Below are 18,353 nucleotides of genomic sequence, written 5' to 3'. Positions count from 1 at the left end.
ACGGAGATGATGGTTTTCTGATTGACAACTTTGTTTATAGGAGCATTGTTTTGATTTGTATTTGTGTACTGCGTGCCTTTGTGAGTTACTACTTGTTTTGTCGTTGGTCAAGGAAGGAAATGAGAGAAGAAGATAGAGAATAAGAAGATGGAAGCGTTGTACTGATTGAGATGAATGAATTTTGAGCTTTGTTTTTGTTACTTGTAGATGTTGTTGTTGTTAGTTTTAGTTGTTTTAGTTTAGTTTTAGTTACATGTGGTTTGTTTTATTGATGACCTGTTTGTTTAGCGCAGAACTTGTTTGAGTTAATACTTTACTAACATGTTTGTTTTAATCTAATTTTCGGGATGTTAGCATAAAAATTTGCATGGGAGATTGATATTAATGTTTTCTGATATGAGTAGTGAGTTGTGCCTTCAATTTCAGAATGAATTATGAACGAGTTTGTGAAGGAGTTCGATGCGGAAGAGGCTTGGAGGGCAAGAGGATGGTGCAGGTGTCAGGGATTGGGAAAAGTACGTGGGCGAGTTTGTTGGAGGGGCTAAGGGAAGGAGGTCAGGGGGAATTTTTAGATGGGGATTATTTCAGGGTGCCGGTTTTGGTGGAGGGGCAGGATGTGTTTAGGTTTAATGAAGGGTTTATAGCGAGGTTAAAGCAATGTAGGTATTTGGAGGGGATGGAGGCGTAATTGAGGTATACAAGGAATGGGTTGGAGATGGGTCATCTAAATCGGTTGGAGTATTCGGACGGTGAATTTTTAGGGGCAGGTTGCTTGGAACTTTGGGTGTCGGCTTTTGGTAGATATTAGTGGGCCGGGGGATTTGGAGGTATCGGCGGTTGCAGGGATTTACGGGTTGGGACGTTGGTTTACGGAGGGGTGTTAAAACAGGGGTGTTAAAACAGGGATGTTAAAACAGCGGGGGACGAATCTGTGGCGGCATTAGGTTTTGGGAAGAAGGTATTTATTTTTGCAAAATCGTGTAGGGCGGGCGGTGTTTAATTCGGTCGGTGAAGTCAGCAAAGAAACTTAGGGACATGGTGCGAGGGGGCCCGCCGAAGGGGTTGGAGGAGAGTTTCTTTGGCTGTATTTTGACTGGGGGACTTAATAATTCAGCCGAGTTTGTGGGCGCACTCGGTTTTGACACTAAAAGGGCCATCAGTGGTAGCAGGTCGGGAGGGTGCGCAGGGAGGAGACGAGGGGACATTGCGGGTGGTCAAAACGTACTTTGATTTTGGGAGGTGGTGGCTCTAGTAGGGGACTTGTCTCCACGAAGACAATCGAAGGCTGTAGAAAAGGTGGGTGGGGATGCGGGCGATATGCTGAGAAGGGAAGCGATGAAGGAGGTTGTGAGTGCGGTTGTGAATTCTGCTGGCAGGGGGAGAAAACAAAGGAAGTTTGACAACCTCCCCAACGTGAGGCTGAGCAAAGAGCGGAAATTGGCGAGAAGAAAATAAGATTAGTCAAAATCAATCAATTTTTGTTATAGATTAGCTGATGTTTTCCTGCAATTATGCATGTTAGGCATAAATGTGGTTGACTTTTAGAGAAAACAGAGCGTAGTCTAGCCAAGACGTTGGCAGAGGAGGGCGAAGAAGAGCCAGGGCCCATTTCATTAATATAAAAGTAAGTGATTTAGTCCATTTTTCATAATTGGCACGTGTAAAAATATGCATGCATTTTTGATAATTGTGTGCGTTATGTAATGTTTGGATCATTTATAGTAGTACCTATATCTACTCAAGTAATATTAAGGGCGATTCAAGTCAATAAAATAAGTACTTATATGGAGGGGTAGAACTACTCGTAAGAGTAAAAACTCAATTTTGACAATTTTCAAATTTTTGATCACAATTTTCTTTGCGTTCCACCTTTTCGTTTAGGGCACTTCAGGTCCAATGAGTGGTACCAATCAAAAGATATGATCAATTAGCAGGGCCCTACTTTGGAGACATTTTCTATTTTTTCCTTGAATTCGAGATTTTTGACTATCAAATTTGATTTTTTGGCGTTTAAATTTTTGGCCAATACTTTTTGTTTTCTACAAACTGGTGCATTCTGAACCTCCCAAGACGCTCCTTTATTTTTGCCTATACATTTAACTTGATTGTAGGGTAGTAACTTTGTGGACTTTTATTATTGAAGATTTTGTTGGGGGGAGCAAATTCGTCAAAAATTTCTTTTTAGTCCAATTTCCGAAACTTTGGATGGTGATTTTTCAAAAACTATAGCGAATTAGCAAAAATCATTTGGTAGATCACTAGAATAGTTTATGGCAATGCTCCATGAAAATGCTTCGGTCGAAGGTTGTCTGGGGGGGGCGAAAAGTTGTCATTTTTGGGGTAGTACTGGTGGACCGATTTTGGCCCTAAATTTGACAGTTTTTTGAGGTTTTCTCTAAACTAAACGGATATTATGGTATCAGGAGGCTAAATAAACCCCCTACCGAGCAGTGGTGGGCACAATGAAAGCCATTATCCGCGTTTGAGGGCCATCATCAATGTTTTTACATCGAATTTTTTTGGTAAGAATTTTTTTTACATCGAATTTTTTTGGGTGTTTTACAACTTTTTCCTCAGAATTTCGTAATAAACTGTGAAAATTGAGGTTCTTTTGGATTTTAAATTGATTCTTGTCAGTACCAGGACTGTTGGGCTACATTTAGTGGTTGTCTTGATAAGATACGTTGATGGGTAGGTCCGAAAAGACACTTGCAATTAAGCGTGAAACAGAGCTAGGGTTTAACTCATTTTCGTTATTGTCTAGCGTTGGAATGATTATGTCTGTTATTTGATACTCACAAAGCATATTTTTCAAATCATGCAGCGCCTAGGAAAGTGCGTAATAACTGGGATGATCGGTGATTCAATTTCTAGTGATTGTTATTATGGTCAAAATGGGAAAGGATTGACGCAATCGGGAAAGTTTACCACAATTGGGCCGTTTTACTGGCTTCAGAGTACCAATAGGCATCACCTTTAGCCTGCATGTGGTTTTAATGAGGTCGTTAGATGAGCATATGCATATGAGTAAGGTGCATGGAAAGGGTTGCCAGAAAACTTGAAATATTGTGCTAGTGATGGTGGCATGAATGAATTGATTTTTGTGTTCTGGTTTCTTTTTGTGCTGTTAGATGTACTTGGTTGCTGTGAATCCTGTCTGATACTTTTGAATACTTTCTCGAACTTGGTCTTTCTTTGTTTCCACTGAGTGGCCTTGTCTTTCTTGTTTTTCTCTATAAGACTTTAAACTTTAGACTTTTTTTCGTTTTTCAGATGTAGAAAGTATAGTAGGCAAATTTTTGGTTAAGGAAGGTGCTATACATTTACCAGGTGACGGCGTAAACTGTACGGCATGATCGTTGCAATGGGTATGTTGTCGTATTTGTTTTCTTTCACCGATACGTTTTTCTGGTTTTTGATCTTATTACTGGTCCAACTGGAAAGTTTGTTTCTAGTGGTTCGTTGTCGTATATTTCTGGTATGGGGGTCTCATTTTGGTCTTCAAAGGTGCGTGAGGTGTCCTGTGGCTGTTCCTCGCAAACGTTTTCCATTTGTGGTGCCCTTAGTCTCCAATCTTGTGGTTGATTCTAGGGATTACTGGAGGTGGGTTTGGCAAAACTCTTGCGATTGAAGCTTGTGGTACTGGTGCTGGTGGTACCAGTGGCACGCTTGCTGGAGGTCGGAAGATGAGTGATGGACCAACTTCGGCAGGTGACGGTGGCGTAACTTGCGGTTCTTGTTCAGTTATCTCGCTTTCCATTAGATATGGCACAGTCATCAAATAACTCGGGCTCACTTTTGCCATGTTTTCTTGATGGATCGGGAACAAATTTCAATGGATCGACTATCTCAAGACCTTCAACAGCTTCTGGTTTCTTCACTGGTCGTAGTCAAATCCTGTGGACACATTGTGTGTAGTTTGTTTCAATTTTGCGGACAATAAAATTAGAATTTGTCAGTGCCTTTTCTACGCGGTAAAGTGGTAACCATGTCTGTAGAGCCTTCCCAATTGATTCGCTTGTGTAGTTGGCTTCGGATTCGGTAGCAAGCAGTAGGAGTGTTCGTCTAATGGTTGTGCTAATGCCTTTTCGTCATAATAATTTGGATAGCGATTATATGAATCCAGAAAGCTGATTTTATTTTCTCCAAATTTTGATTGCATCGCGTCTTGTAGCTCTGTTACATAGTCTGAACTAATACCAATTACGTCCCTATTAGCTCGTTTCAATCTCAAGTCGATAGTTTTAGTCGGGTCGCGGCCATGGAAAAATGTTGATGGACAACATCCGATAGAAGTATAATAGGATTTGTTGTGGATAAATGTGGCTAGTGGCACATATTTATGCCAATTTGTCAATTGCTCGTTTGTATTCAGCCGTATTATACGCTTGAAAGGTCCGTGTGATCTCTCGATTGTCCCTAGGATGCTTCAAGGTAGCATATTTAAGCTTCACTTCTAAAATTTTGGCTGAATCGTTCATCAAATCCGAAACAAAGGTTGACCTGTGACAATTGTTGTTGGAAGATAACTATGATTGAAGAAGATTCTCACTAACTTTTGCAACGGTGTCTCCGCTGCCGTTAGTCAGGGGTTTTGCAAAGAGGTATTTTGTGAAGACGTCAATACCGCTAAGAACAAACTTATATACAGGCGAGTTTAATGTTCCAACTAGGTCAATTTGTAACATATATCTCCTGGGAAAAACTTAAGTGAGGACATCTGGTGTAGGGATGGTTTTATTTAATTAGATGGCAGTTTCCTTAGCTGGAGACAAGTCAAACAATTTTTGATGAAATCAATTAAATGTTCTATAAAACCTGGGAAATAAAAGCGTCTTGAAATTCAGGCAATATTGTTTAAATTCTATTTTACCGGCGTCATTGCAGAACAGTCGATATAGAATTTCATCTTCAATAACTAAGCGGTTCAAATGTTTCAAAAACATTTTCAGGTTTTTTGAAGCATATCTCATGTTCGCTGGCGCTAGTCCTTTTTTCCACTGTATGGAATGTCGGATGTCGTCATCTTTGTTCTGCTCCTCTTTGAGACAAATTAGGTGTTGTTTAGTGGGAATATTTTCATGTCGTCCGGATTTGGAAAAGAAATTGCGTTTATCTTTGGGATCGTTAGGCTGTAAAGTTCATTTATTCGGTTTTCTAATTGGTTTTTATTGTAAATACTCGTCGTTCATGCCTATCTTTTGTAGCTGTTCGACAAGTCCGGGGGTCAATTCAGCATTAGTTGTTGTTATATCTCTTTAATAGGTATACTGTCAATTATTTCAAGTGTGAGGCAAGCGTTTTTGTCAGTTTGAATTTGGGAGAGGAAATCGGCAGCATAGTTTGCCTTCCCAGGGATGTGGGCAATCACAAGGTTGAAAGATAATACTCTGTCCAGATAATTCCACAGTGTTGGCGGAGTTACTTTAGATTGGAAAAACTGCTCCAACTTTTATGATCGGTTAAAATTAGCACTGGGTGATGCGAACACCATAAAAATGAGCAAAGTTTTCTAGTGCGTAGTTAAGTCCCAAGAATCCTTTGTAATAGGTGGAAAATTTAAGTTGGCTTTTGTTGAATAAGTATGATCAAAAGAAACTGGAGCGTAGACATTTTCACTTTTATCGCTATTATCAAGAGTCTTCGACCATAAGGACGAATCCTGCACCGTATGTACTTGCATCACATAGTAAGAGATACTTCAATCCGCGTTTTGGTAGTCGTAAAGTTGTTTCAGTTGCTGACAACAGATCTGCCTTCAATTTTTCCAAACTATCATAGCGTTGTTTTGTTGGTTCGATTTTGGTGTCCTTCTTTAATAACTTGTAAAAAGGAAGTAAAGTCATGCCAAGAATTAGAATGAAATTTCTGAAAAAAAGCGCAAATCCGAGTAGTCGTCTTATTTCTTTTAATGTTTGAGGCATTCTAACTTGTTTTGAGGAATTAGTGTAGTTTCTCTTTCTCGGGTGAAATTCCTTTTGGTGTTATTACTCTTCCAAGAAACAGCATGCGTTGTCTGGTGATTGGGCATTAAGCTGGTGAACGTCGGAGGCCTGATTTCCGAATGCATGTGAATATCTGTAGCAGTGTCGGTATCAGTTTGTCAAATGTTTTTACTGCACAGCCTATGTCGTCCATAAATTGCGTACAGAGGTTGGCTGCTAGACATGAGTCCAGGTAGTGGCGAATAAAAGAGCTGAACTCTGTCACGGACTTGCTAAGTCCTTGAACTAGACAATTATAAGCGTAGGTTCGTGACGCAAAGCTGAATGCAAGCAACTGCACGTCATCGGCCATCTGAACACAGTGATATGCTTGCGAGCAGCCAATTTTAGTAAACAAAGTTCTTCCTGCGAAATGATTCGTGGCATCTGTCATATTTGAGATAGGAATATTAGAGTCTCTGTAGTCGTTTTTTGGAAGATTGTTGATTCGTCTAAGGTCTAATAACTTTCTAAGTTTGCCAGATTCCTTTCGATGAGCGAATAAAGGACTACTGTAACGTGACTGAGATAATGTTGTATTTATTCCGTAATAGTCCATTAGGGCAAGTTCCACATAAAGCTCATCCCTTAAGTGAATAGGAGTTGCAGGGCTTCGTGCGTATAGAGGCAGGTCATACTCGAGATTTAACTTTATTTTCAGTTCTGTATTGTAGCCAACATTGTAAAAATGTGTAATTCCAATAACAGCTCCGCTACTAATTCCCGTTTTTCCGCTTGTAGAACTGAGTCTTACCATGGAAACTTTTCTTTATCGGTTTGGTTATTGAGAGGGTCAATTCTGTCCATTTGTTGAAATTTTAGTATTTCGTCGTAAATTCGTGTCTGCAGTGGTGGAAGTGTTACCAGATCTTCACAAGTTTTGGAAATTTTAAAACCATAGTTTGTGGTATTCTGGGGTGGTCTAGTTGATAGTATTTTTCCTCTTCTTGTCTCATCTTCAATTAATTGGTTAATTTCTGCAATTGTTGCCTCTGGGTTCCTGAGTCGCGCCAATACAATTAGTTGCGGATCAGTTTGTATTAATTTATGATGTGAGGACTGCTTGCTCTGATGTTAGGAAATATTACCGACTTCTGTTCTTTGTTGTATAGCTATATCATGATTGGCAATGTTCAGTGCTGAGATCATTATGATATTTCCTTTCCCGACTGCACTCAGTGAAGAAGTGAAGGCAATATCCAATTCTTGTTCCAACGTTTCATTCGGTGTAACTACTCCACTGAATAATTCCAGGTCGTTGGCATTGTTTGGAAGGGTACATTCGATCGTAATTTGTTCACCTGCTGCAATTTTTTTTAGGCATAGATTGGAATTCTTTTGATCCTGACGACTCGTCTTGGTTCATTTTGGTGCTTTATTTCGTCAATTGTTATTGATAAATCATCGACTTGCAGTATGTTTTTGCTGGTCGAATGCTAATGTCATGCTTTACGAGAAAAAAAATTTCCAAGTAGTATTGAAATTGATGTTTCAAGTACCAGAAATTTTTCTTTAAATGTTTTATGTGCCACTTTAAATTCATCTCAATTTCATGTTTTACTTGCATTAGTTGACCTCTTGCTAGTTTGGCTTCGGACCATTTCGGTGTTGTGTCACATTGCTGTATTTTTACGTTGGTCTCCTTTTTAAGCTCAGCGCACTGATTTTCAGAAATGACGTTTGCACACGCTCCAGTATCTATAAGGGCTCTACGAGATATTAATGGTATAAGTTTTAGTTTTACATAAGGTAATATTTGGGCTTGTTTTGGATTTATATTAATTAGTTCAAGTACATTTTGTTGATCATATGATGAGATTATATTTTGATTTTCTTTGGGTTTTTGGCGAAATAGTGGCTGTAGTTTTTTTGTTGATTGAAAGGAAAAGAGGTACCTCTCTGAGGTGGTGGACCCCGGGTGCAATGTCTTGCTCTGTGGTTTGGGTATCCAAATTTATAGCAAAATATGCTGCTAGTTTGAGTTACTGGAATGTACGGCTCGTTGGGTGTACGAGCACTAAAACTTGTTATTAAGTTTCGTCAGTAGTTTTGTCCGTATGGGCGACTTATTTTTCGTTGAAATCTAGGGCGGAAATTTGTTGACGGGTTATTAAATCGTCCTCTATTTTGCCATGGCGATCGATTGAACCCTCGGTAGCCCCGGTACTGTGGTCTGGATTTTGAGAATCTTTGCGGATCAGAAGGTGATTGGTTTTGTAGAAGTTGACTGGAATTTGTTAAATGGTTGGCTGGAGCATTGGTTTGGCGGCTATCCAATTTGCTAGTTAAGACTTGTAGTCTTTTCTCAATTGGCTGTTGCGTTCGCGTTATTTTGCTAAGAGTGTTAACCAAGTTTTCACGAACTGTTTCATTTACTTCGTTGAAGCCATCATCCGGGTAGTCTTCCTTACGACATATTTCTCTTATAGCCAATTGTCGTGCATAAATCATGAACTGGTGTGTTGTCTGATTGTCCCACGATTTTTTGATCGTAGCCAGGAATTGCTTTCATGAATATTCTTTTCGATTTGCTCGTTCTTGAAATCTTCAGCAGCTTGTAGCCGTGAATCTCTTGTTGCAGTTTCTCTGTCAAATCTTGTTTGTTCAGCAGCAGCAGGTGCTGCACCAAGTCCTGCTAAATTCAGTGGAGCTACCGCCGGTAGATTTGGCTCACGGTATGCTCTCTAGGCTTTCGTTTGTAGATTTACGAGAAAGTTTTCAGGCGTGCGTCTCTGGGTCAAAGCGTTGACTTTCGAGCATTAAAACTCTAATTTCTTGCAAATCTCTATTAGCAAATTGGTCTCTTAATGCGGTGAAACAGCCATCTAAATTGGCTCGCGTGGCGGGTGCTAGGGTTTGAAAGAATCTAGAGCTGCATCACGAAAGTGCAGTTGTAGAAAATTTGGCTGTTGTGTGTTGTTTATCCCTGAAACTGCTACAAATCTTCGGAAAAGGTTTTCAAGACCGTCAAAGTCCTCCTCTTCTGTTCCAGAGTATGGCATTACTGTAATTTGCGCGTGCGCCATTGCTAACGATTACAGGGCGTCCCTAACTAATACTATGCAGCACAATAATAGCACTAGACGAAAATTGAAGTAAATAGCACCGGTGGTTTAACTTACTGGTGTTATCAGATTTAGTTCACCTCAGTACTTTTTAGTCTTTGAATTTGATTTCTCACTTCTTTTATCTACTTTTGTCTCTTTCCGTTGAACTCCACTCTCATCTGAAGATCACTTGTTCACTTTCTGCCTTTGTGATTTGTGCTGTTAGAATTGAAGTCAACACTTGAAAGGAGTTGTAAAGGAGACAATTGAATAGCAAAATCGAATATTGTTTTTGTCATATCAAAATGAGCTTCCCTCTTTATCCAATTACTTGCTGACACAAGGTCTTTTAGGTTATCAAACGAACTAGTTGCAATCACTTCTCTTTCTGCAATAGTTAGGCCGAGGAAAATGACAACAAGTAGTTGTTCGTCTACGAAAACATAATGAACTTCTGCTGACGTCTCTAATTCATGTGGATTGCCAAAAGCAATAAGATCTATCGAGAATTCTATTTCTTGCAGTTCTGTTTTAAGGTGAAACTTTTCAAGAAATTTTTCAAACATTGATCAAATTCTTTCAATAATTTTCGAAAAATAACTGTTGCCGCTCCTGTCACCATCTAATAGTCTGTTTCATAGTAAAAGGAATATTATCCTACTTTCAGGACAAGTCGGGCCTATGAGACGAAACGGTCAAGGAATTTGGGATGCAAGGGCCGACAGTTTCAAAGTGCAAGGGAAATAAGAAGATCTTTTAGTTTTGATCAACTCAAGAGAAAAGATGATGGATTTCACAGCTTATTAGTCCCTCTTTTGTCGCTGTGAGGCATGCTATATTTTCTAGCTGAAGTTTTATATTCAAATAAAAAAGCATATGTATATTAGCTTTACAATACTTCTTTTCAACAAACTCCGGGTATACAATTGTATAGTAAATACACTCTAGTAATTATGACAGGAAATGTAGTTCATGCTCATTAAAGTTTACAACAAATATAAGCCGTATATAGAACAAATATATATATGTATATATATATATATATATATATATATATTTATATATATATATATATATATATATATATATATATATATATATATATATATATATATATACCATATAAAGACTTTTCCAAAGGATAATACCCTGTTTAGGGTATTACCCTTCCGGAGTAACGAATAAAGTAATCATAAATGTGATAGAAAACCCAACTATCTTCATTTTTCAAGTTCTTGAAGAAGAGAAGCAACAGCTTGATGGAAGATCGCATAAATCTAATCGAGATAGATGGAGATTCAAAACTTGAGGGCAATTGGCATTTTTTCTCGTTGTTTATTCAATTCGTGTTTTGAAAATTAATTGAAAACTAAAATCCATTAGACCACAGGACTAAAATAACTGCTTCGTTCGAGAGCAATTAAAAAATATAACTGACTGCCGTCGGAGGAATTGCTCTCAAACTACCGGCGAGCACTTGGCTTCGGCAGTAGCTAGATACGATTTAGCTTAATTGAAGGGGGAGTGAGGTGAGCGCAGCGGGGCGGGGGCAACAGTGGGGGCAACGGTGGGAGGGGATCTTTGGCTACACGGAGGCCTTAAGTACTGAACGATGTGCAGGGTTGCGGATTGGGGGCGGGGGACTGATTATGGGGGGGGGGGGCTTGGGTGGGGTGAGGCGATCAATTTCTAAGAACCGCCCTTCACACCAGAAGTATAAGTCTCCAAAAGTTTCTGTGAATCACTTACTTGGAGACCAGTGAGCTGAAAGGCTCTAAGAGAACTTAATGCCCACTTGGCGCTACTTTTTTATCCCGTTTTTGAGGCCGAAAAGTCAAATGGGTCAGACGAAAACTCGGTCAAGCAAAAAATGCATTAAAAAAGACCAACAGGACTAATATAATTGCTTCGTTTGAGAGCAATTAACAAGAATCATGTACATCTGTGCTGTGTGCTAGCAAGAAAATTAGTCTGTATTCCAACGAGACGTCATTTTGGCAATTCAGTTTGAACCTGGATAGTTCCAATTCAACCAAGACTGCTTTCCGGTAATTTTACGCATGACTGGAAAAGCAGCAGTAACAACTATTTCATTCAGCAGAAACATTTTATTATGCCATCTAGAAATATAAACCCCTACTTAATAAATGAGTGATTGAGTACAACAATCCCGAAAGATCACAAGAGCAGCGGTAAAAACTGCATGAAAGAATTGTACTAATGGCAAAGTCCAAAAATCAGAATTGGATTTAAAATGCTGTTTGCTAGGTTTGTGAGAAATGGCCTCCAGTCACTACATTATGAAAAATCTGGGTTGGGGTCATACAATTTGCAGCCGATTGAGAGTAACCTCGAAGATCATTCTAGTGAAATAGCACAGCATTCAATATCATAACCATCATAACTTTTTCCCAATGCACTCAATTGAGTCTTATATTGCAGAAACATCGATGAGCAAATGACAAAATTTTTCATTAATGTGCACTTGAGCATCATTCAATGAGAGCAATTGAGATCACTCAAAAAATAAAAAGTGAAGCATGAAATCACTCAAAAAGTCTATGGAATGTTCTAGAACAAAAGCGCAAAAATGATCAAGCAAAAATTTTGCATTAAAAAAGACCAACACGTTTACCATAATTGCCTCAAACTTCGACCGAGAGCAATTAAACGTTATAAAAAGATAGAGTATAAAAACACATGGAGTGTACCTGGCGTAAAATCTTGTATTACATCACCAGGTTTCTCTTTCATAACCCGATGCTAGGAGTAATGTCTTATTAGTTCATTTCAAAAACCAGGATCTCTACGTTCCAGTTCTTCATTGCCCCAAGATAAAGAAATGGTGTCTAAATTGCGGTGGACGATGGAGTGGTGAGACCATGAACATATGTCTCCTCAAAACGGATTCGGTGAATTGCATACTTAGAGATCACTAAGTATAGTTAGAGACTACCACCTCTACCATGCTGAGCGGTCGACAATTGGTTGATTTTTGAAGTCGTTTAGAATCACCCAGTGCATATTATGCTCAACAGCAAGACTATTCGTTAAAAATAAAAGCCTTTTTCAAAATTTTAGTTCATTATGAATAAAATTTTTCGAGAAGTTGTAGAGAATACCAACCTCCAAAAACATAGCCGGCAGATTGCACGAAAACAGCCGCGATGGACGCTTGTGGCATTCTATGGAACTGAAACAACTAAAGAAATAAGATTGACCACCAGTCCTTTAATAGACCTCTAGACTTTTTGGGTTAGATTCGGACTGTCAATTTTATGAGACACATACGCTCTATAAGAAAAAAGCCCTAAAAGAGCTTTTCAAAATTAATATTAGAAATCAAAAGACTCTAATACTCAATTAGGGCATATCAGTTTGGCACTACTTAGATGCACACTATTGATCTTTAACTCGTAAATGTTCATAAAAATAAAAGTTCATTAAGAGTTCAGAAGTCATTTTTTAGTGAGGTAATTCACGCAATTGACCAAAAGCAGAAAAATGGACGTCAAGCACACAAATTCTAACTGCAAAGCAGTAGAAGTCACTGAAATTGAAAAAGTCAATGGTCGCAAGACTCATCGATGGAGACGACGAATAAAAAAAACATAGCAGGACAAGTCCTGACGTACAATTCAAAGAATTTTCATTGACGAAACAAAAAACTAGACCTAGAACGGACTATGATTGAAGTGGGGAAAACCATTTCCAAAATATCAGATCAAAAAATAAAGAATACAAAAAATCAATGGCAAAAAGCCGCATGTAAATAAAAAACCACTAACGAGAAAGGGAAATTTGGTTTAATTAAAAAACTAGGCCTAGAATGAACAATGAATGGATTAAGGAAACCATTTAGAAAAAAAATCCGATCCAAAAAATCGAAAAAAAACAGTAAAAAATCAAAGTGAAATTGCCGCATGTGAACAAAAAAAAGCACTAGCGAGAAAGCGAATTTTTGTTCAGTTAAAATTTTTGTTAAGCGAATTTTTATTAAATTTAGAGTGTGAAACTACTGGCTTTTTAGCTCCGCTTCCCGTTTCGGCGTGACCAAAATCACTACTCCAATTTGACTTCAAAAATCATGAAAATGTGTGAACAGATCTATAAAAAAAACAGCTCCCCAATACAATTCAAATTCTTTGAATTGTAAGAAACCACGATGTCCCCAATATCGCTTCGCGGCTATTAACTATTCAAAAACAGCTCGGAACTAAGTAAACTGCGTGCAGAGTTCCAGTGCTCACTATTGTACTCCGAAAACGGCGGCCTTTTCAACAAAGTTGAGTCGCCAACTACCACGATAATATTCCGCTGCATTCCACCGTGGTACTCAAGAAAAAGGACATTCGCGTGACACTTCATCCTCTGAGCTCTTATGATTGAAGTCTTAAATGTACTGTTTGCAAAACTGTACTAATTAAGAAAAGCTCTGTTTCTACTTAACTCCTAGCAATATTTTTTTCCTGCATAGATCGCCTGTTTTTCATTCTTCGGACTGCCGAAAGCTCTCGACAGAAGTTATAAAAGTTTCCCATAAATTTTTGAAAAACCAGCAGCACAGATCTAAGCCCAAATCTACGCCACGAATAAAAAAGGTCAAAAAAGCATATCGTAAAAGCTGTAGCTGGAAACAAGATGACAGCGTGAACTTACAGTATAAACAATCTTTTGGTTTGTTTGAGAACATTGCAATATGCGTATTTTTCTATAAAGAATACTGCCCAGTGCACAGTAGAATGGCCATGAGGACTGGACACAAAATAAGGACAGTCAATTCTATTGATAAATGAAATACAGAGCAGAGTTTGAACGAAATTTGAATAATGGGGAGACAACGACGTTGACATCTTACCCCTAAACCACGCCTCCTCTAGCAAAAAAACATTTAAGTGATCGCAAGAATCAGGTGCGGGTTATAACTGATAACTGGAAACCACCTGATGCGAAACTAGCTTCGCTAACAAACCACTACAGAAGAGCGATACTAATGTTGTTGATTTTCGTTCACAGAAGTGATTTTGGACGCTAATGTTCAATGCTATTTTTGTCAAAATACGCGAGAGAAAGGGAAAAAATAATAAAAACCGACGCAAATATATAACGTTTTCTTGTCTATCTTCATTCAAAGAAACTTAACTTTGTTCCAGATTCGACTCAATTGTGAACAACTCCTGCGTAATTAGTGGCGTGATAGCCGAGATGTAAGGTGTGTGGTTCACACGCCAATGATTGAGAGTTCAATCGCCTGCCTCTGTGAAGCTGTCTGTGTGAGGATGTGATCTTACTTAAACATAGCTTCAGGTTGACCATAGCCTGACCAATGTTGGCTGCAATGCTGGTACCACGTGAAAGTTTCAGACGCAAAAAAAGTGGCTATAGTGGCAAGAAAAGGGGCAGCTGAGAACAGAACAGGCTACTGTAGGCCTAATGCTGTTCCACTGCGATTACGCAGAAACCACAATTAAATATTCCATATTAGTAGTAGTAGTACTGCAGGATTTGGAGTAAGACTCTTGGGTTTCCACCCAATTTACAGTTCCGATCAGTTTTATCTTCTTTAATATGTTGCAGTTTCCACATCTGCAAATTACTCTCCATGTGCATTTGTTCTCTTCCACATAAGGATTTGTGAAAAAATTCCAGAATATTCTCTGTAAAGTAATTTTGTTTAGCGTCTTTCCATAATCATTCGCAACTCTAGAAACGTATTATCCTCATGGAATAATATACTCTTTCTAGGTGTCCTTATAACAATGTAGTTTCGTATCATCATTTAGTTGTAGATTTGTACTCTCAGCTTTTACCTGTTTTCAACCTATTCATTAAAAAAGAGCCCGCTACTTTAAAATTGCTAGCGTTTTATAAATTAGTTTTAAGCGGTTCTCCAGCAACAAAAAAAATTGATTGAAAAAATGCAAGTCTTGATCTCTTGACCTTCGCAACAGTTAAATCAATTGCACTTGAGCTTAATTTTTGCAAATTGTGTGGTACAAAACAAAACATCAGGTACAATAACGCACAATTCCTTAGAACTGTAGTCTTTGTACCAGGAGGCACGTGCTAAAAACTGTAACTTTGAACACCAAGTCATAATGTTGATTTTATAGATGTAATTCAATGGTTAGGAAATGGACGAATTTTTCACGGTAGCAAAAGAAGATTTGTGAAGCACGTGCCTGCTGGTGCAGTCTTCTTTACGTTTAGTCTCTTGAGCTTGATTGGAGTTACAACTCTAAATCAAACTCTGAACATTTAATCTGCGTCATTTTCGCAACTGACATGAGTGTTTCGATGAGCAGAAGCAGTAACTGAGTGGGAACGCAGTTTGTCTAAAAAATGTCTCCTTTTCAGGACCAACAAAATTCATGGGCTCAGATAAATATTAAACTCCGAAATGATACTAACTTAGTTGATTGGCAGTATGTATGTACACTGCTCATATTCCGTTTCCTCAATTACCGAATATTTCGCCTCACCAAAAAATTTCCCAAAACTTTCAATACCGGAAAATCGGTTGACACAACCTTCTCAAGACGACTACAATCGAGCCATTAAATACGATAATTTGCCGAAGAGCAGCTGATAGTAATGAGTTTTGAAAAAATTTGCCACGTTTTGTTGTCCTTGCTTGCTGGTAGCAGGGACAAAATGAAAATCATTGGGATTATTACTGTTTAGCACCAAGTAGCCCGACATCGACTTAAGAAGGATTGCTGTGGTTTTGACTTTGGTCAAGGTCTGCCCCGGAAATTGCACAAAAATAAGGGTCAAAAGTCAGTCGATTACAGTGTACGGTAACACGAAAAGTGGTTCTGCTTCCGTTCCGAGCTCCACAACCTCCTCCCATTCTCTGAAGCATCTCTCCCTGTCACTGTTTCCCAAAACACCTTCCACAACGTCTGAACTCTCAGAAGTAAACAGTTTTTGGTCATCTGATCCCTTACTCGAATGGGGTTCTGGCACAGCTTTAGGTACAAACTGATCACTCTGATTTTCAAAAGGAATTTCAGTTCTTATTGTGTGGTTTAAGCTTATGTCAGGTATATTATTTGACACAATTGTTTCAGGGCTCTTCTCATTGGTTTCCACAATGGCTGAGTCGGAGCAATTAGTTCCGTTTTGAGGATATTTACCTTTAGCGTTTTCGCATTTCACAATGTGTTCGTCAAAAGAGGTACAGGTACATACAACACTGTGCTGTGGCGTATGTTTGATCCCGTTTTCGTATTTAGCAGATAATTGTGAGTTGAGCGCAGGTGAGGAGGCAGTATAATCTGACGTCGGTGAACAAGAGTTCGAATGGTTAGGAGTAGTAACGCGATTACGGCTTATAAGTGATGAAGGTAGGCTGATTTTGGGTGAGTCAGAATTGGTTTTGACGGCATGTAAATTGATAACACGCTGCCATTTTTTAACCAATTCTTTCGCTCGTTTAGCTAGCGAGGCATCTGTAGTTTTCTTTCTCACTTCGTTGATACATTTGCCTATCCTCGTTTGCTCTAATTCGGCTTGTGTCATTGGATACGCTTCTAACATACTCAAAATTTGATTTAGTCGATCTTGGTCCACAACGCAAAAGTTCTTATCCACTGAACTGATAAGCTTATTTTTAATTGCAAAAATGTCATCGGCACATTGCATCTATATTTGATTGAGTTTAAAGATTGAAGTTTGCAAAACGCATCACGTTTGGCAATAGAGTTTGATATCCTTTCTTTTTGAAACACAGTTAGGCAGACAACATCTGAAAGGGCTAAAGTGAAGATATCCGAAGACTTCAAGTAACACGAATGACGCATGAAAGGATTGAATCTGCCTACCCCTATCCGTCCAAGACTTTTAACGCCCCCATTGGCTATTTTCACACAGTAATGTACAAACAAATAAAAAGCAAATGAGGATCAAAAATGGTAGTTTATTTGAGGTCTTAAGGAAATAATAATAAGAAACAAACCTTCGGGTGTTTCAAGATCGTCACCGAAGTCAATCAATATACCCCCTTCAATGGTACATTTATGTTTTTTTTGGGGAGGGGGGGGCTATCTGTTATATAAAAACCAGGATGGGGGAGGGCTACAGTGAGAAAAACCCAAGATTTCAAACATTCCACGCTGAACGAACTTGCATTGGTTTTGCATAAAAAATGTACAGCCCATAGAATACAATCATCACATTAAAACCAACCTATAAAATCAGATGGATTTCTGCTGCGTTTTTGAATTGCACAATAGTTCAATGTCTGTAATGATCTTGATGATGTTGGCAGTTTCCTTGACGGTTTCTTAATTTCCTTGACATTTGCTCACAACCCCAAGAGACAAAAACCTCCAACAGCAGGTTGTACTTTTCCAAAAACGTAATTCTTAAGCCATAAATAAAATCTAAGCCATAAATTCAGATTATTTTCTGTTCGTTGTCTGCTCTATGAGTTTATGTTGTGATAGTCGTTATAAATAATCTACCATTCCTTGTTGTTATTCCTGCATTTGTTTATGTGTTTGATATCGTGTATCTTTCAGAACCAACGTTGAGTTAAAGCTTTAAGACAAAGCCTGTTTTCCACTACAATTTAACTCAACGTTGTGAATGCCATGAAGTTCAAGCCGCCACAACTTCCTTCAAGTCCGACTCCAGAACAATGGCGCTAGTGGAAAGACTGTTTCTCCAAGGGATTGGATATCAACGAAATCACAGAAGACGAACACAAACTGACCTTTTTGATTTCGCATGTGGGTTCGGATTTTTTTGCCATCTTGGAACACGCTCCTTCATACAACGAGGCCATTTCCATACTGGACAAGCACTTCAAGAAACCCACTAGGATCATATATGCCCGTCATCAGCTCCTCTCATGCCGTCAGAAATCGGATGAGTCTATTTCGGATTTCATCAATAGATTGAAAATTCTACTGCAAAAGTGCGAATGCAAAGCCGTCAATATTCAGGAACATCAACAGCTCCTGATTCGGGACGCCCTCGTTGCGGGCGTGAAATCGGATATCATTCGCATGCGACTTCTGGAGCAAACGGACGAAGATGCAACTCTGGAGAATTGCATTTCACTTGCAAGCGCTATTGAACTGTCATCAGACTACAACCGAAGTTTTCGTGGAACTGAAGGACTGGACTCGTCTGTGCCATCTTCGGAGGCGGCATCAGAGTTGTGCGCCACAGGTCGACCGCCAACTGTCAATGAAGGAGGACAAGTTCGAAATAAATGCCAGTTTTATGGACTTCGTGGCCATCCGCGACGAAAATGCCCAGCTCGGAACGACAGTTGTCATAAATGCCAAAAGGAAGGACATTGGGCGACTGC

The 18,353-nt window shown here is 39.0% G+C and overlaps 2 protein-coding genes across 2 annotated transcripts; both read right to left on the bottom strand.

Annotated features, from left to right (window-relative positions):
* Positions 1 to 6,030: 6,030 nt before the first annotated feature.
* Positions 6,031 to 6,741, bottom strand: LOC142343660 (uncharacterized). The gene has a single exon (XM_075395193.1). The coding sequence runs from the start codon at positions 6,739 to 6,741 to the stop codon at positions 6,031 to 6,033; it is 711 nt and encodes a 236-aa protein (XP_075251308.1).
* An 8,757-nt stretch (positions 6,742 to 15,498) lies between these two features.
* On the bottom strand, positions 15,499 to 16,801 carry LOC142349807 (uncharacterized). Its single transcript, XM_075401590.1, has one exon. The coding sequence runs from the start codon at positions 16,676 to 16,678 to the stop codon at positions 15,812 to 15,814; it is 867 nt and encodes a 288-aa protein (XP_075257705.1). The 5' UTR covers positions 16,679 to 16,801; the 3' UTR covers positions 15,499 to 15,811.
* Positions 16,802 to 18,353: the final 1,552 nt, after the last annotated feature.

The sequence above is a fragment of the Convolutriloba macropyga genome, chromosome 1, assembly GCF_964194025.1.
Source record: "Convolutriloba macropyga chromosome 1, txConMacr16.3, whole genome shotgun sequence".
Lineage (NCBI taxonomy): Eukaryota > Metazoa > Xenacoelomorpha > Acoela > Convolutidae > Convolutriloba > Convolutriloba macropyga.
This window is presented reverse-complemented; position numbering and strand designations above follow the sequence as displayed.

Bases quoted from the DNA above. Each gene is read 5' to 3' on its own strand.
- LOC142343660 (XM_075395193.1), bottom strand. From the start codon at position 6,741: ATGGTAAGACTCAGTTCTACAAGCGGAAAAACGGGAATTAGTAGCGGA.
- LOC142349807 (XM_075401590.1), bottom strand. From the start codon at position 16,678: ATGCAATGTGCCGATGACATTTTTGCAATTAAAAATAAGCTTATCAGT.